The sequence below is a fragment of the Cuculus canorus genome, chromosome 1 (assembly GCF_017976375.1).
Source record: "Cuculus canorus isolate bCucCan1 chromosome 1, bCucCan1.pri, whole genome shotgun sequence".
NCBI lineage: Eukaryota > Metazoa > Chordata > Aves > Cuculiformes > Cuculidae > Cuculus > Cuculus canorus.
The window spans coordinates 30837310-30854511 of NC_071401.1; the positions used below are offsets into that span (position 1 = coordinate 30837310).

Below are 17202 nucleotides of genomic sequence, written 5' to 3' on the forward strand. Positions count from 1 at the left end.
TTCAGCCTGGAGAAGGCTCCAGGGACAGCTTATAGTGACCTTCCAGTACATGAAGGGACTACAAGAAAGCTGGGGAGAGACTGTTAAAGGCTTGTAATAATAGGACTAGGAACAATGGGTATAAACTGGAGAGGGACAGATTTAGACTAGACATAAGAAGGAATTTCTTCACGAGGGTGGTGAGGCACTGGCACAGGTTGCCCAGGGAAGGTGTGGCTGCCCCATCCCTGGAGGTGTTCACAGCCAGGTTGGATGAGGCCTTGGGCAGCCTGATGTAGTGGGAGGTGTCCCTGCCCAGCACAGGGGGGGTTCAAACTGGACAATCTTTAAGGTCCCTTCCAACCTAAACTATTTCAAGTCTATGATTATGTATAGATTGCAATTTTAGAACTAAAATGTGGGACTAACTTGAATAATGATAGAAGAACTTTTAGCTAGCCTGTGCCTGGATACTTATGCTTAACTAAGGACTTTTAACAAGGCTGCAGTTAGAATAGGAAACAAAATCCTTCAGAGTCATTAGAGAGGTTTTAAACTTTTAATAAGCTTTAAAAAACTTTAAACATATGCATAGTTTACATTGTGTACAAAAATATTTACAAACATTTCTATTAAAGCATAGAAACAGCTGTAAGGAAAAACAGCACATAAGCATATCCATATAGACATAGAAAAAAACATTGTGCGTTAGGAAAGTGCCTTGTGCATTTGAAAATCCATTTCTGAATTCAAAAAAAAAAAACAGTAATTAAGTGATTATAGTAATTTTGAAGTCAGTGAAGTTTAAGTGGAATGTATGATTAATCAAAGGTGTTTGAGAGATTAACACAACGCCACAGAAACCCAAGGCTATGCATCCTGCTTTGCTACCCTGAGCACAGGAGCACAGTATGACTCACATCTCACATGTTTCCCTTATTGGAATTAACAGCAACATTTTTAAGAGCTTGGACACAAGCTACTATGGCCCTGAGGTTTTGATATATTTTAACCCCAAAAGTAATGCTTTAAGGAAGTTGTGGTTGATTTCTATACATAACAGCAGTGTGGGCCTCTTTGCTGTACAAAAGTGCTCAGTAGCTCTGGGTTTGTCCTCTGACAAGGAGAACAGCCTTCACAGCAGAATTGCCTTCGGAGGGCTTGGGTCTCTTTAGACAGGCACCCACACGACACAGCCTGAACTGCTCAGTGTAAAATTTGCATAACAGCCAGTCACCATTACAAATAGTTCTTCCCAAGAATGGAAGAAGCATCAGAAGTTTCTCTGCAGGACAGGCAGATGAGCGTGGACTCATTTGAACTTCATTCCCAATTGTAATTTACATATGAATACGTTGAAGAATCACTCATGCTGAAAACCAAGAATGTTACACTGGGGAAAAATGAAGCTTTCTTCAGGCTACACAAAACTGCTAATTGTAGCAACCACACTGTCATATGAAAGCTGGATTATTCCTGCAAGTTATGCAGACATCTAAGGACTCAGAGCACAGGAAATCTCTAAAAGCAGCAGTCTATTTCATATTGCAGAAGGTATTTTGCTGAATTGAATGCCTGCAAAGAGGTCTTGTGACACTTCCAGTTAGAAACAAACTACTGCAGTCAAATTTTGTACACTTTTTAAAACAGGAAAAGCCCAGCTCTTTCTTTCTACCCATCTTCCTTTAGAGAAAGATTCTTTACTTCTTACACCTTTGCATCCAAGTCCCAAAAGCATAAAATTGCTTTACATATCCTCACATTCAAGACCACTTAAAACAGTGACAGAAGGTGTTCCCCCATATTTGTTTCAATCTAGGAAATAGTGCACATCTTCCACAAAACTGCACGAGCAAGCCATTGTATAGGAGCCAGTCTGCTTTGAAATCACTTCCCAGTTCTCATTCCCAACAGTCTTGTTATGACCTCTTCCTTGGGCCAGCACCTCAAACAATAAAGAACAAATACTCAAGATAACTTACAAGCTGCTCTAAGCTCAAACAGTACATTACAGAATTCAGTAGACAGTTCATCATGTCAGAAGTCTAATTTCTTCAGCTGTTCATACGTCAGGAAGAACTGGAGTAGGCAATTAAGGAAAACTATATCCCATTCAGTGTAAAATGGTCACTTCACTACTAGAAGGGCAGCTGCACCTATATGACATTTTGTTCCACTCTATTCCCTCCTATGCAATATTGCTGGCTGGCTATTTTTTGTTATGCAGCCCTAGGCAGAACAATGAAACCCTCTTCAGGACCAGAGATGCCAATTATTTTCCCACCCTTATTCCTCAGAATCTTAAACACAGGACTGTGGAAGCAGGAGACTACTACAAAATCCCTCAGGAGTCTTTACTCACTTAGCTTTGACAGCCTAAAGTAGGTTTCCTCAAGGTGAAAAAAAACATTACTACCAATCTGCTTCCCAGGGCTCTGATCAGTTGCCTCTTGAGACAAAAACAAAGTTGTGTGAGACTAGGATAAACAAAAAGATTTCATGGCTAACTGCCAACAGTTTCCCCAGTTCTAGAAACTGCCTCCGTTCCTAGCTCATCCTGTCAATCTTCTCAAACTAAGAAAGAGGACAGGTATGATACTGAAGAAGGAACAGAATAGTATTTTACAAGACTGCATTCTAAGACAGACTCTGTATAACACTTTACTGACTATAACCGAATCTGACAACAGCCAGCTGACTAAGAAAAGTCAACTGCATGGTGTTCTATTCATTGAAGAGGAATATTTATGCTGAGTTTCCACAAAGAGCATTCTGAAACTGTCTGTTAATACTTACTGCTGTATGGCTACCTTAGTTTTGCACACCTTTGAAAGGATACAATGATATTCCAAGGACCAAGTCTTAACCAGTTTGGCCAAAATCCTTTATATAAAGCAAAAAAGCCTTCATTCTTCCATGTCTGGAGAAAAAAAAAAAACACAGCAAGAACACACACTTATGTAATTCTTCATTAGCGAGAAGTCTAGACAGCATCCCGGCTTACAAGATTCTGTACTACTGAAGGGGATGGCTTAGTGTTGTAATCTCGACTTAAGTCAGTTATAGGGTGGGACAAGGAATCGTTTCACTAGACAGAGCTAATATTAGTAATGCCTGAAGCATACACTGTACAGTGACTTGGACTGATACAGACTCAACTGTCCAGTCCACGGTTCAGATACCAATGGCTTCTTATCTACTCTTCTCTGTAGAAGACCATCATGCTCCCACCTCATACTCAAATTCAGCAATTGAAGAAACCAAGCCAAAACGGTGAAAATCAGAGACTGACATTGCCTTCAGCTGTACTAGGTTTTCCATTATGCACTAAGCAGCAGAGAAAACCATCTGCCCCAGATGACATTGTTCAAGAAATGACCTTTGAAATTATAACTTTATACAACGCTAGGCTATTGGTAGGAAGTTAAGTAAGAGTCAGTGCTGTTGATACACTTAGTCTCCCCTTCCAATCACCAAAAGGAAGCAAGTGCCTGCAGTTGATATTAACTTCCTTCCTGCCTTTCTGTCAAGACAGGAGATAATTTTCATACCAAGTGCATTATTTGCAGTCCTTTTGAGCACAGCGGCGAAAAGCATATCCCAGTTACTTGGATTAATTTCTAGTGAAACCTGGGACAATTTCAACTTCTACACCAAAGTCATTGCCTGCACCAGTTTCTACTTATGTTGACACGAATTACTTACTTGTAACAAGCAATCCAAAGTACCCTTGTAGTTCGAGTGTCCTCCATATTGCTGGCTTTTCTGATTCATCATGCGTGTTCGCACAACATCAATTGGGTTGGATGCAAGGGCTCCAGCCAACCCACAGGTAAAACTTGAGCTAATAAAAGAAAGGTTTAATGAAATTTGACTTAACACATTGAAAGATGCACAAGAATTCCCCATCCCCAGAACACACATGCAGTAACAATGAGTGCTTAATGCTTTTAGTTAAAAATTACATCAGATCATCCAGTTCCAATCCCCCTTGCCATGGGCAGGGACACCTCCCACTAGACCAGGCACCTCAAGATCTTGTCCAATCTGGCCCTGAACACCTCCAGGGATGGAGCATCCTCAACTTCCCTGGGCAACCTGTGCCAGTGCCTCACCACACTCATCATGAAGAATTTCTTCCTAATGTTTTATATAAATCTTCCCCCTTCCAGTTTAAAGCCATTCCCACTCATCCTATCACTATAAACCTTTGCAAACAGTCCCTTCCCCAGCTTTCCTTTAAGCCCCCTTCAGGTACTGGAAGGTTGCAACAAGGTCTCCTCAGAGCCTTCTCTTCTCCAGGCTGACAACCTCAATTCTCTCAGCCTGTCCTCATATGGGAGGTGCTCCAGCCCTCTGATGATGTATGTGGCCCTCCTCTGTACCCATTCCAACAGTTCCATATCCTTCTTATGCTGGAAATTCCAAAACTGGACACAATACTCCAGGTGTGGTCTCACAAGAGCAGAATAGAAGGGGAGAATCACCTCCCTCAACCTGCTGACCGCAGTTTTTAGTGCAGTCCAGGATGTGGCTGGCCTTCAGAGCATTTTGAAGATTTGCTATACAGTCCTTATGTACAGTTTCGGTATATTTGAACAGATGTTTGTTCCTCTGAGAATAGCAAATATTTTACTGGAATTTTACTCTAACCTCAATTTGCAAAGCTGAATTATTCAGACCATCCACAAAACAAAGTTCCATAATCAAAAGAAAATTAAATTCAAATACTAGGTAAAATGAGCTTGGATGCTATGTGCTACCACTGGAGATGCTGTTGCATTAAAAACTATAAAAACATCAGAAGTATATTTACATCTAGACCAATGACAAAAATCAAAAGATTAATCCTCTGTAACGAGAACTAACCAGCCATGATCTACGCAAACAGTTATACAAAACTTACAGGAAGTGAGTATATACTGTATCTCCCATAAGTCCAGACATAATTATGTGCTTCTTGGTAAGGTCGTACACTGGCAGTTCCACTCCAACAACAACAGCAGCTCTTTGTGCTGTCAATGATACTCCCTGGCAAAAGAATAGACATTGCTGAAGTTTAAGATTAAACCTTTGTGCACCATCAGAAAAGCCTAGCAATTGGAACAAAGCAACATGCCACAAACATGTTAAGAACATTGTTAATTCAAATATAGCTAATGAGTAAAAGTCTTAGATGCACGTGCTGCAAAAATGCATATTCAAATGAACTTTCCCACAATAAAAGCCAACTTCGGTATATTTTTGCCTCTCCACCTCTGCTTATCATCAGCTTGACCCATCTAAGAATTAAGACCTCAGTAACCAGGTGATACCAGCTCCCCTTGCTGTTAACTGAAAAACCGACAAGGTAAGGAAGATGAAGCAAGAAAGCAGAGCTCAAGAAGCTTTGCCAAGAAAAGCACACTAACAGAAAAACATTTTTTCCAGCTGTTTCATAACTATTGTCCATTCTTGGTCATAAGTCATTATTCAGTTACCAAGCATAATTGACATAACAGACAATTTACAAGACAGAGTACAAGAACTGATGAGCTAGAGGGGACATTCATTAGCACCTTTACTTTTAAATATTCTTTAGTGTATGTTTTGAAGACAAGCACACGGATAGAGAAGCAACTCAAGGAGTTGTGGAACTAATCCTGGAGCCATCACATGAATTTAAGCCTCCATTTGTCCCCCCTTCACAGAAGTGGCAAATCTTTGAACACAAGACTGACTGTAGCCCTTTGTCAATGCACCAAGACACCAGCAGTGAAGCAGTCACGACAAATTACATATTAGCTACTGACTTCTCCATATTTTAGCTAAGAATACTGTAGAAGTACATGAAATACAATTGAGCAAGAAGTGTACTTAAAGTGTAGGATACAGTTGAAAAACTTGCCTTCCATAATCCTTTAGTGCCTTCATTTTGGTAGATCTGTAAGAAGTTGCCCATCATTCCTCCTTGAATCACACTACCTTGTGCTTGCATTCTGATCTGAGGTTCATTTGAAGATAAAATTGGAAAATAGTTTTCAAACATACAGCCAATAACAGTTTAACACAGTTTTATTGACACTAAGTAACGGTCTTTCAAGTAGTAAAGTCAACTTCTCTTTAACTACAAATTAATAGCTGACATTATTATAACCATGATGCAATCTTTTGAAGTGCCTTAGCTATCCGAATGCAGCTGCTAATTTTGAACAAGTATGTGGTGTAGTTCTGAAATGCATTAAATCACTTCTATTTCTGTACTTGTATGTGACTCCATTTAGATGAGACTGACAGATGGGTTCTGTAGGATGGCCTTTATGGTGTTCTCACAGGAACATGTTAAAATGAAAGGTTAAAGAGATTAAGGTTTCAGCTAAGTGAGAATCATGGTCTTCAAACTTGTGGATTTCCAAGAACATCCTTGGGAACCTGCCATGGTAACTACCAAATACAAGTTTGGTGACAAGCAAGTTGGTACATGGACATAATTTTGGGAAATAACTAACTGAAGTCACACTTGAAATAAAGCTCATGTTTTAAATGCCTCTACATAATCTCACTAGCCCTCTGAGGGATTAAGTTTTTAGTAGCTTTACAAAACCATGAAGTCTTTTAAAGTTTTTCATTAGAGGCAGACATAGAAGTCACATGCTACAAGTTTGTAAAATAAGTACCATTAATCCTTAATGGTAACTGGAAAAAGAGGTCATTGACTATCATTATCCTAACAGATTTAGAGGCAATTTTTTTCACCAATTCACTTTCAGTGACTGATGCTGAAACACTGGATTGCAGCCTCTACAGCAGTAAGGAATCATACTGTACAACTAGCGCTGATTGAAATTCTTGCCTCTGAATTGATCTTACCCCTTTTTGAGCTCTAGAAACATCATAGTGTAATAGTGTTACCAAGAAGTAGAGATGAAATTTGCAGCACAGCTTCCACACAAACACTACAGCATTAAAGTTAAAAACAAGCCATCTTATTCCCTCCCCATCCCCAGGAAAAGCTATATGGGTCCAGTTACCTCCCCATCCAACAGTTTCCAGGTACATATTTCCAAATAATTAGTATGGATCAGAAGGAGGTTCCAAGAATTCATAAAATCAGAAATCCAGAAACATTCAGGTTTGAAGCGACCTTTAAGATCATTGAGTCCAGCCACAAACCTAACACTGCCAAGTCCACCACTGAACCATTTTCTTAAGCATCACATCTACCCATCTTTTAAATACCTCTAGGGATGGAGAAATAAACCATCTCCCTGGGCAGCCTGTCCCGGTGCCCAGTAACCCTTCTAGTGAAGAATTTTTCCCTAACCTCCAACCTAAACCTCCCCTGGCTCAGCCTGAGGTCATTTCTTCTCCTCCCATCACTTGTTTCCTGGGAGAAGAAACCAACACCCACCTTCCTACAACCTCCTTTCAGGTACTTGCAGAGGGCAATAAGGTCTCCTCCCCTCAGTCTCCTTTTCTCCAAATTAAACACCCTCAGTTCCCTCAGCCATCCCTCATAAGATTTGTGTTCCAGACTCTTCACCAGCTTCATTGCCTTTTGTGTGCACTCCAGCATCCCAATATCTTCTTTGCAGTATGGGGTACAAAACTGAACACAGGATTCAGAGTGTGGCCTCACCAGCGCAGAGTACAGGAGGGCGATGACTTCCTTGCTCCTGTTGGCCACACCATTTCTGATACAAGCCAGCATGCTGCTGGCCGCCTTGGCCACCCAGACACTCTGCTGGCTCACATTAAGCCAGCTGTCATCCAGCACCTCCAAGTTCTTTTCCACTACATGGCTCTCCAGCCACTCTTAAAGGCTGTAGCATTGCATGGGGTTGTTGTGACCAAAGTGCAGGACCCAGCACTCAGCGTTGTTGAACCCCTATAACGTTGGCATCAGCCTATCGATCCAGCCTGTCCAGATGCCTCTGCAGGGACTTCCTCCACTTTAGCAGATCTACACTCCTGCTCAACTAGATGTCACCAGCAAGCTTAGAGACCACTTGATCCCTTCATGCAGATCATTAATAAAGATATCAAACAAGACTAACCCTAAGACTAAGCCCTGAGGAATACCGCTTGTGACCAACCAACAGCTAGATTTAACTTCATCCACCACAGTTCTTTGGGCCTAGTCACCCAGACAGTTTTTACCCAGCAAAAAGTACACCTAAGCCATGAGTCACCACCTTCTCTAGTAGAATGCAGTGGGAAATAGTGTCAAAGGCTTTACTAAAGTAAAAGCTTTCCCTCATCCACTACATGAGTCACCTTGTCAAAGAAGGAGATCAGGATAGTCGGGCAAAACCTGCCTTCCATTAACTCATACTGACTGAGCCTGATCTCCTGGTTATCCTGAAGTGCCAGTTGATGGCGCTCAAGATTATCTGTTCCATAATCTTCCCCAGCACCAAGGTCCAGTACCTGGACCCTCCTTCCAGCCCTTCTTGTAGATAGGCATCACATTCGCTAATCTCCAGTCAAGCAGGACCTCCCCCACTGCTGATAATGGAAAGTAGCTTGGTGAGCACTTCATCCAGTTCCTTCAGTACTCTCAGGTGGATCTCAACTGGCCCCATAGACTTGTGCATGTCTAAATAGCATAGCAGGTCGCTAACCATCTCCTCTCAGATAACGGGGCTCCACTCCGCTCCCAGTCCCTGTCTTCCATCTCAGGGGGCTGGGTACCCAGAGGACAACTAGTCTGACTATTATAGACTGAGGTGAAGAAGGCATTAAGTACATCAGCCTTTCCCTCACCCTTTGTCAATACATTTCCCTCAGCATCCACTAAAGGCGAGAGATTCTCCTTAACCTTCCTTTTGCTGCCAATATATTTATAGAAATGGTTTTTTAATCGGCCTTTACCCGAGTAGCCAGATTAAGTTCTAGTTGGACTTTGGCCCTTCTAATTTTCTCCCTGCATAACCCCACATCACATTTGTAGTCCTCCTGATTTCCCTGCCTCTTCTCCCAAAGGCCATAAACTCTTCTGTTTTCCCAAGTTCCAGCTAAAGCTTCCCGGTTTAGTCAGTGGTCTTCTTCCCCACTAGCTTGTATTCCAGCACATGGGGACAAGCCTACTTTTGTGCCCTTAATTCCAGATGTTACCAATTTTTAAAAAGGCAAGAGATGAGAATAAATGGGTTACAAAACAAATCCTACATTCCTCAGGAGATTCAGCACTTACTCACTGAGAGGACAAACACTAAGGACAAACTCCACATAACACATAATTACCTTTAAAACATCTGTAGGGTTGGCAATAGATGATGAGATTACTCCAGAAAGAATGCCACATAGAACATTTATCATCAGGGTTTCATCTATTCCACAAACAAAGAAAAAGTTTAGCTGCAGATTTACAAAGCTTAAAATGCAGCAGGGCAGGACTATACCAGCCTCCTTTTACCAGAGAATGCCCATCACAGGAGAAAAAAAAAGCCTTAAAAACTACTCACTGCTCTGACAAGTTTTCCTTGCTGAGTCACTTAATTGTAATTAGTATACAACATCTACCTAATAAGCTTGTTCAAACTGCTGCAGTAAGATTCCAAATGGAAACAGCCAGCCAGTTTCAAGCAAATCAGTTCAATTGAATTGTAAAAACCCACTCACCTTCTGGATGCTCAACAAACACTCTCTTTAAACTCTGGTAAGTGCCTATTTTTATAGTTCCATATGAAGCCTGCCGTAGCATTGCCGGTGCAATCCTGTAAAAATAGGCAGTGATTATGGTCAATATTGAAAGACTGATTAGTAGATACTTTTCAGAGCAGCAGAGACTGAACACAAGATATCTACATAGAAAAATCTGTTCATTTAAATCAACAACTTAAACTCACTATAAAGAAAACAAGGTTTGAGTTGTGTGTTTGGTTGTTTAACTAACGCCTGCAAGAACATGAATGAGCTGTGGAAAGATGACTAATAGAGCATGCCTCAATTTGTGATCTATAAAGAAACTGGCATGTAAGTGACCTGCAGCTTACGTCTTTCCCCCACCATCTTGCACGTTTTAAATAAAATCATGCCCACTTACACACGAAGGTTAATCTATTTCTGCCCTCCCCTCACTCCCCCGAGATGGAACAAACAACAACATTTTATAGAAAAAAAAACTTTATGCTGAGCTTTTTTCCAAGTAGGCTTTTTTTAACACGTGAACTGTTATTGCAGACTGCAAAGACTGAAGCAGTCTAAGACTGGGCTTTCAACTTCCAGATTAAGGAAATACCTTGTAATACTAAAAACCAAAAACTTACACACTATGGGCTTACACTTAAACATACTGTTCATAAACCATTATTGCAAGACAGTTAATTTTACCCAGAGTATAAGGCTTTCAATCCTTCTTCTCTGCATATTCTAACTAGTGCATGCACCATTCCACGGTAGCGGATCTCTTTATATCTGGCATCATTAACTTGACCTTGAACCTGGAGACGTGTTTTGGTCAGATCAATAGGGAAAGTACCTTAAAGAAAATTCAGATAGAAAATTAATCAAGTGCTTACCTGACCAAAAGACAAAGAACACAATAAGAAACAGTAAATTATGTACCAAAATATAGAAAAATACTCCCATAGGAAAAAAGGTCTCTTACCAAGACTTTCTTTTAAGGAAGTAGTTAATTTTATGTCACTTTATTCTAAAAGCTTGTCAGAGGCCCTGCCTACTTACTATGTTTACATTTTGGATTCACTATGTTTTCAGACATTATATTGCTTGGTTGTAAACAGCCACACTGAACAGGACTCTGCAATCACAACCAAGTACAGACTTTGCATATGTGTTCTTCAAAGATGTTGGTAGAATATTTCACGAAGGCAAAGAAATTCTGTAGGACCAGCTATACAGATTCTGGCCTACAATCTGAAAAGTAACAGCAGCAGTAACCATTTCTGTTATTGCTTTCTTCCTGCAGCCTGCTGCCATGCCAAATTCATACTCTCCATGCCCCCTTTATGAAAGGGTTCAGAAAGCATACTTCTCCAGGGCTCATCTTAAGGAAAAGGATCACCTCAACATTCAATGCTCACCTAAACACTAACAGGATTCAAGATTAACTACATACGTTCTAACAAGGTCTACTGGACAAGCAGGACTTCTATGAGTTGCTTATATTCCCCACAAGGCTTTTGGCATTATTGGCCACATCCAGTCAAGTCAAATAAGAGGTTTCAAACTCAAGTTTAAACAAGACTTGCAAGAGGAGGTAGAAAAGGAAAATAAGAGCAGTTTTAAGTGTAGTTTTACATATACTTTTAGACAGACTTCACATGCATGCCCACCACATGCCAGCCTATGTTCTGCTACTATGAAAATCCAGATTTCCTTTATTCTCATGTACAGGCATTTCAGATAAGACTTTAAAAGGACGTTGGTATTTTTGATTTGTTCTTAGAGGAGGCACTAAAACATCAGATGCACTGCCTCACTATAGCAGTTACTCCATGTTGCACACCAACTGAATTTGTGTTCAAATCTAATCAGCCACTCATATTCAGGAAAAGCAAATTTAAACTGCAACATAGCTACTCAGAAGAACTAAGAGAAAAACTTCCCATGTTCAGAGCTTAACTTGTCTACACAAGCAAAAAAAAACCAACACGCTGCGTATTCTTATGACTACTATCTAAGAACAGATCAACACACCAAATAAAATGCAAAGGCAAAGATTGTATAAAAACAAGTCACATGGGATAAGAGTTTGCAGACAGAAGTGGTTTGAAATTATAATGAAGTTCTGAGCAACTCTTCAGTCAGCATCAAAGAAAAAAAACTCCTAGGCTGTAGACGACCACATACTACTGTGTTACTGGTAGCATGGAACCAAGCTCATTTTAAAAGGTATTATCTGAGTAAAGGAAGTCACATGAACAGTTAAAAGAAAAGCTTACCACATTCTGCAGTGATCGATGCTAAACCTCCATAGATAAAGGGCTTCCAGTTTAGGGCTGACATTATTGATTCTTCCTTCTGTGAAATAAGACAATTTAATGCTTCTATAAGTACATCAGTTATAAAGTCACTGATGCGAACATTTATTAAAACTTTGTGCCTTGTCCATTTCAGATGAGCCTTCCAAAGATATTGAGGATAACAACATAATACCTTCCACAGTCAGAAGAAAGTCAGTAATACTGCACAAAGCCATCTGGGTTCAAATCAATGTCTGCTATGAATTTGGGCCATCTCTATCCTCACCACAAAAGGTTAACTAGGTTGCCTCCCAGGCATGACCTTAAGGAGCACTGAAGTGAATAGTGTCCAATGGTTCTTACCAAGCTGATTTAGTTTGACTATATCCTGCAACCAAATTTAACTTTAGATAGCCATAACCGAACTTCTGTTCCTTTTCTCCTGGTTTCAACGTTCACATAAACTGGTACCCTTTCCAGAAAACAAGGGTGCAAACAACATTTTGCTTCCATTAAGGCCTTTTTCTGTTGTCAATGTTGAGATTATTCATTCTTGTGAATGCTACATGAAAATAGTATAACCAGGTGCATAAGGCCTTTTACAGTGAAAAAGGCAGCTCGAACTTGTAAGTCAATTAACTGAATCTGACAGTGACTACAAATCATTATTAACTACGGTATAGGCTTTGCAAGATGCCAAAGTAATCCAGTTATCTTAGCAAAGATAAAAACTGCAAAACCAGACTAGTCCAGCCAATACAAGACTGTCCTTCCCCAAACCAAGCTCATTTTACAATGAGCTACAAGTATAGCTCATTTTTTTCCCCCTTCCTCATAATGTACTTTTCATTCCCTGTTTTCTGTAATATCCTCCTCAACATTGGATCCTACAGTTATCTCTTGCCAAATAGTTTAAAGTACAATTATTCCACAAAATTATCTCACTTGGCACTTATATTCCCTGTTACTTTGTTTATTGACCTGTTCTGCCCAGCTTGAAAATAACACAACCAGTTGCATAGCATTGTCTTTTGTAAAGGCCAACCTTCTTCAGTGACTTCCTCTACGAGTGCCAGTAATCCAGGGTGCTAATGACTTTAGCAGACATTCCAGTCACTGAGAACGTCCAAGTAGTTACTGCAACCTTAGTTTTCCTTTCATCATCTTTACTTCATAAAGAGTTACCTGGGCCTTCAGTCTCTTGATTCTCAATGCAGTAAAAAACCCTAGGAGCTCAAAGCACACAACTTCAAGTATGCGACCACCACATCCACAGAAACCCATCTTGCTTTTTAGACCACTGCAAAGAACACTATATGCACAAAACAAACAACAAAATGCCACCAAAGAAAAGGGAAGCAAGGGCACCCACTATACTACCAAAAAGGGTGCTGTGTAAAGATCAGGAGCAGCAGGCACAGACTATGCCAGCTTTTCAATATGAAAGCAGCATAGCCACATGGCTATGCACTGTGCCAGAGGGACACCACTTCCAGTTCCAAGTTCCTCACATTCCCATCCTGCCATGATTAATGGCAAACAATTAATTGAGACAGAGTCAAGCTCTGTTTCCGCACCAGCAGCCACACACATTCTTCACTTTTGAGAAACTTGTCAAAACAGAAAATAGATAACTTTTCCCTTTAAAACATTAAAACAAAATTTCATCCATCAAACACCATCATATTGATAAAACTAGAATAAATCTGTACTTTTGGGTTTTTTGTATTTCACTCTGCTGAAGCAATAAAGGCTACTCATTTTTTCTATGTAATTCTGAGGCACTGATGCAAGGCAGAAGGATGCAAGCACAGCCAAATACGGTTTCCAGTTTCCTCACTGATTAATATTAGCTGAAGTTTTTATATAACTAGGATACCCTAAAGCAGAAATTTTATAGTAGACTGTTCCCATGATATATCCCAAGGTGACCTTACACTGCACCATCAAGATTTGTGCCTCTGGAAGGCTTACTAGTCTCCTTGCCAGTTATTTAGGTCAAATTAACCATCTGAGTCTTTCCACTTATTTCTACCTTGTATCCTTCCTTCTAGGTTCCCATACTTGCAGCAAAAGACAAAAAAAATAAATCAAAGCTGAGTGTCATAGCTTATCTCAAGAAAAAAAAAAAATCCAAAGAACACACAAGCAAGCAATTTTGCCCTTTTGCTTCAGTTGACTCATTTTCAGAGTTCTTGTTTTGCTTCCCACTCCAATTCTTTCCAACACCAATAAAAATAAGCATATCCTTAAAAGAACTCCACTGTCAATTCAGCTGGCAAGCTACTTTAAAGTGGAGTCCAGGCTTTATTATAGAATAAATTAATGTCTCCAATTTTACTAGAAAGACATCATTCTTATCAAAAATACTCATAATTGGTGAACAACAATGCAAGATGACTGAGATGATAATGAATTAAATGGGTAAATGAATACTGCGATTCACCCACACACTTTGCAAAAGTCAGAAGGAAGTTTTACTGCTTTTAACTGTCAGTATGACTAAAATAAAATCAGAAGTCCAGGTTCCATAAAAGGATACATCACTTAGAAGAAATATTTTGTTATTTCCCTGTTAGAGAACACATGCTGAGCAATACCAAATTCTTTATTGGTTAACAACATTGCTAGCATACTAGGCACACAGCATATTGCAGCTTGCAGTAGTTTTAACTACTTAAAATGGATTTGACCCTTGACCATTACAGAAGGCTTATGCTATGTGAGATTTTAGGGCTAAAGTTATTACCTGCAACATAAGCATGCACATATAAGCTAGTTATCCAAGCAATACTTTCTACCTGCATGGATTACACTGCAGACACTCAGCTCAGACTGCCTATTCAAGCAGTGAAGCACATAATCAATGGTTTGGGTTGGAAGGGACCTTAAAGATCACCTAGTCCAACTCCCCTGCCATGGGCAGTGATACGTCCCACAAAACCAGGCTGGTAAAGGCTCTATCCAACCTGGCCTTGAACGCTTTTCAGGAGGGGGCATCCACAACTTCCTTGGGCAACCTCTTCCAGACCCTCACCACCCTCACCGTGAAGAATTTCTTCCTAATGTCTAATCTAAGTCTTCCCCCTCCAATTTAAAGCTATTCTCCCTTGTCCTATCACTACATGCCTTTCTAAGGAGTACCTCCCCAACTTTCCTTTTCTCCCTTCAGGTACTGGAAGGCTGCTAGAAGGTCTCCTCAGAGACTTCTCTCCTCCAGAGTGAACAACCCCATCTCTTTCACCCTGTACTCGTAGCAGAGGTGCTCCAACCCTCCGATGACCTTTGTGGCCCTCCTCTGGATACTTTCCAACAGTTCCATCTCTTTCTTATGCTGGGGATTCCAGAACTGGACACAGTACTCCAGGTGGGAGCATCATCAAAAAGAAGTTAAAAATCAGACCTAAAGTTCACAGCTATCGCAAAATACCAGCTGCCCCACAAAGCATAGGAGCCAGTGAAAGCCCCCCCCTGCCCCCTCGGCCAACTCCTCCCGGAGCAGCAGTGCCAGTCTATTTAAACAGCTGGACCAATAAGGACACAAACACCTGTTAAAGGGCAATAACAACAGCACTAACCCACTCCCTTTTGGCACAGTCCACCTACAAAGTGAAGCACAGGCTCTACCTTACCGTGGCGAGCATCAGGGGCAGGGGGAAACAAGGAAGAGAAAAGATACCAAAAATGCTGGTGTTTGGAGTTTTAGAAGCAAGTATCCTTTTAATGCAGGCCTGGGCAACACGAGGATGTTATCTTCGTCAACCATGTGCAACGAGACAAGAGGCAGTTACAGAATATATCTCCCACTGACATGAACGTGTATAAATTCTGCAAGAAATCTTCTGCATATTCTATTACTTTTCAAGGACTAGTTTTAATGCTATTGTGAACTCCACAGCAGTCAAATCTCTGGCTAATTAGGAGTTTGCTCCAGCTCCCTGCTTAACCTTGCATTTGAGATAGAAAAACACTGCAAACAGAAGCAATTAGAGAATGAGAGACATGTTCAGCACAGATCATACTTCACACAAGACATTATTCCTTCTCTATGAGAGTGGTGAGGCACTGGCACAGGTTGCCCAGGGAAGCTGTGGATGCCCCATCCTTGGAGGCGTTCAAGGCCAGGTTGGATGGGGCCTTGCACAGCCTGATCTAGTGGGAGGTGTCCAGTTCTGGAATTCCCTACATAAGAAGGATATGGAACTGTTGGAAGGGGTCCAGAGAAGGGCCACAAAGATCATCAGAGGGCTGGATCACCTCCACTATGAAGACAGACTGAGGGAATTGGGGTTGTTCAGTATCGAGGAGAGAAGGCTCTGAGAAGACCTTATAGCAACCTTCCAATACCTGAAGCAGGCCTACAAGAACGCTGGGGAGGGACTTCTTACAAAGGTTTGTAGCAATAGGACAAGGGGGGTGGCTTTAAACTGGAAGAGGGAAGACTTATATACAACATCAGGAAGATATTCTTCACAATGAGGGTGACAAGGCACTGGCACAGGTTGCCCAGGGAAGTTGTGGATGTCCCATCCCTGGAGGTGTTCAGGGCTAGGTTGGTTGGGACCTCGAGGAGCCTGATCTAGTGGGAGATGTTCCTACCCACAGCACGGGGGTTGGAAATAGATGATCTTTATGGTCCCTTCCAACCCGAACTATGCTATGATTATTTCCAAGAGAACAAAGAGTTTAACAGTACCTGGGAAGACACTATTAAAAAAAAATGCTATTAAAAAAAAAAAATCAACAGGACATTCTGTCCAACTTCCAAAAAAATCCAATTACTTAGATGAAAACTCTAGCTTAAATCAAACTATTCCCCTTTTTGCAATAAAAACTACTCTGCATATCAAAAGGATGCAGCTCGCGAGGGGAAGAGCTGTGGAGGGCAAAGCTCAGGAACCCCCTGATGTGCATCAGGGACAGCGGTGAAGCTCACATCTTTGCACCCAGCCCCTCCACCGCCTCTGCCGGCCAACAGAGGACCTCCCACCCTCTCCTCCACTCACCACCGACGCTGCTGCAGCCGCCTCGTGTCTCTCCCACGCTCCGCCACCCTGTTTCCCCGGGGGCCACACCACCCTATATATCCCGGGCGGGGGCGCGCGCTCGCGCGCGGGCGGAGGGGGGCGGGGCTTCGGGTCGCGCCCCGCCTCTCAGCGCTGGCGGCCGTTGATGGGGCGGGAGGGGCGGGGCCTCGTGCGCCAGTCAGCGGGGACGGGAAAAGAAAGGGCGGGGAAAGGGCGGGGCCGCCTGAGGAGGCGGGGACTGGGGTGGGAGTGTGGGGCGTTGTCTGTGTGGGGCGTTGTCTGTGTGG

At 41.6% G+C, this 17202-nt stretch overlaps 1 protein-coding gene across 2 annotated transcripts; it reads right to left on the minus strand.

Moving 5' to 3' along the window:
- Nucleotides 1-530: 530 nt before the first annotated feature.
- On the minus strand, nucleotides 531-17000 carry SLC25A30 (solute carrier family 25 member 30). Of its 2 annotated transcripts, none has more exons than XM_054055861.1 (10): nucleotides 16895-17000; nucleotides 11868-11946; nucleotides 10294-10441; nucleotides 9583-9677; nucleotides 9205-9290; nucleotides 5863-5962; nucleotides 4886-5006; nucleotides 3685-3823; nucleotides 2819-2899; nucleotides 531-2058 (listed from the first exon to the last, which is right to left on the minus strand). In XM_054055861.1, exons 2-10 carry the CDS (start codon nucleotides 11929-11931, stop codon nucleotides 2017-2019), a joined length of 876 nt encoding a protein of 291 aa, XP_053911836.1. In that variant the 5' UTR covers nucleotides 11932-11946; nucleotides 16895-17000; the 3' UTR covers nucleotides 531-2016. The 2 variants fall into 2 exon arrangements, with proteins under 2 accessions (XP_053911836.1, XP_053911832.1); XM_054055857.1 differs by having other exon boundaries at nucleotides 4886-5010; nucleotides 5867-5962; nucleotides 16895-16995.
- Nucleotides 17001-17202: the final 202 nt, after the last annotated feature.

Bases quoted from the DNA above. Each gene is read 5' to 3' on its own strand.
- SLC25A30 (XM_054055861.1), bottom strand. From the start codon at position 11,931: ATGTCAGCCCTAAACTGGAAGCCCTTTATCTATGGAGGTTTAGCATCG. The intron at 10,442-11,867 runs GTAAGCTTTTCT...ATTTTCTTTAAG, and splicing joins ATCGATCACTGCAGAATGTG to GTACTTTCCCTATTGATCTG. The intron at 5,007-5,862 runs GTTTTTCAACTG...TTTGCCAGGGAG, and splicing joins TAAAGGATTATGGAAGGCAA to TATCATTGACAGCACAAAGA.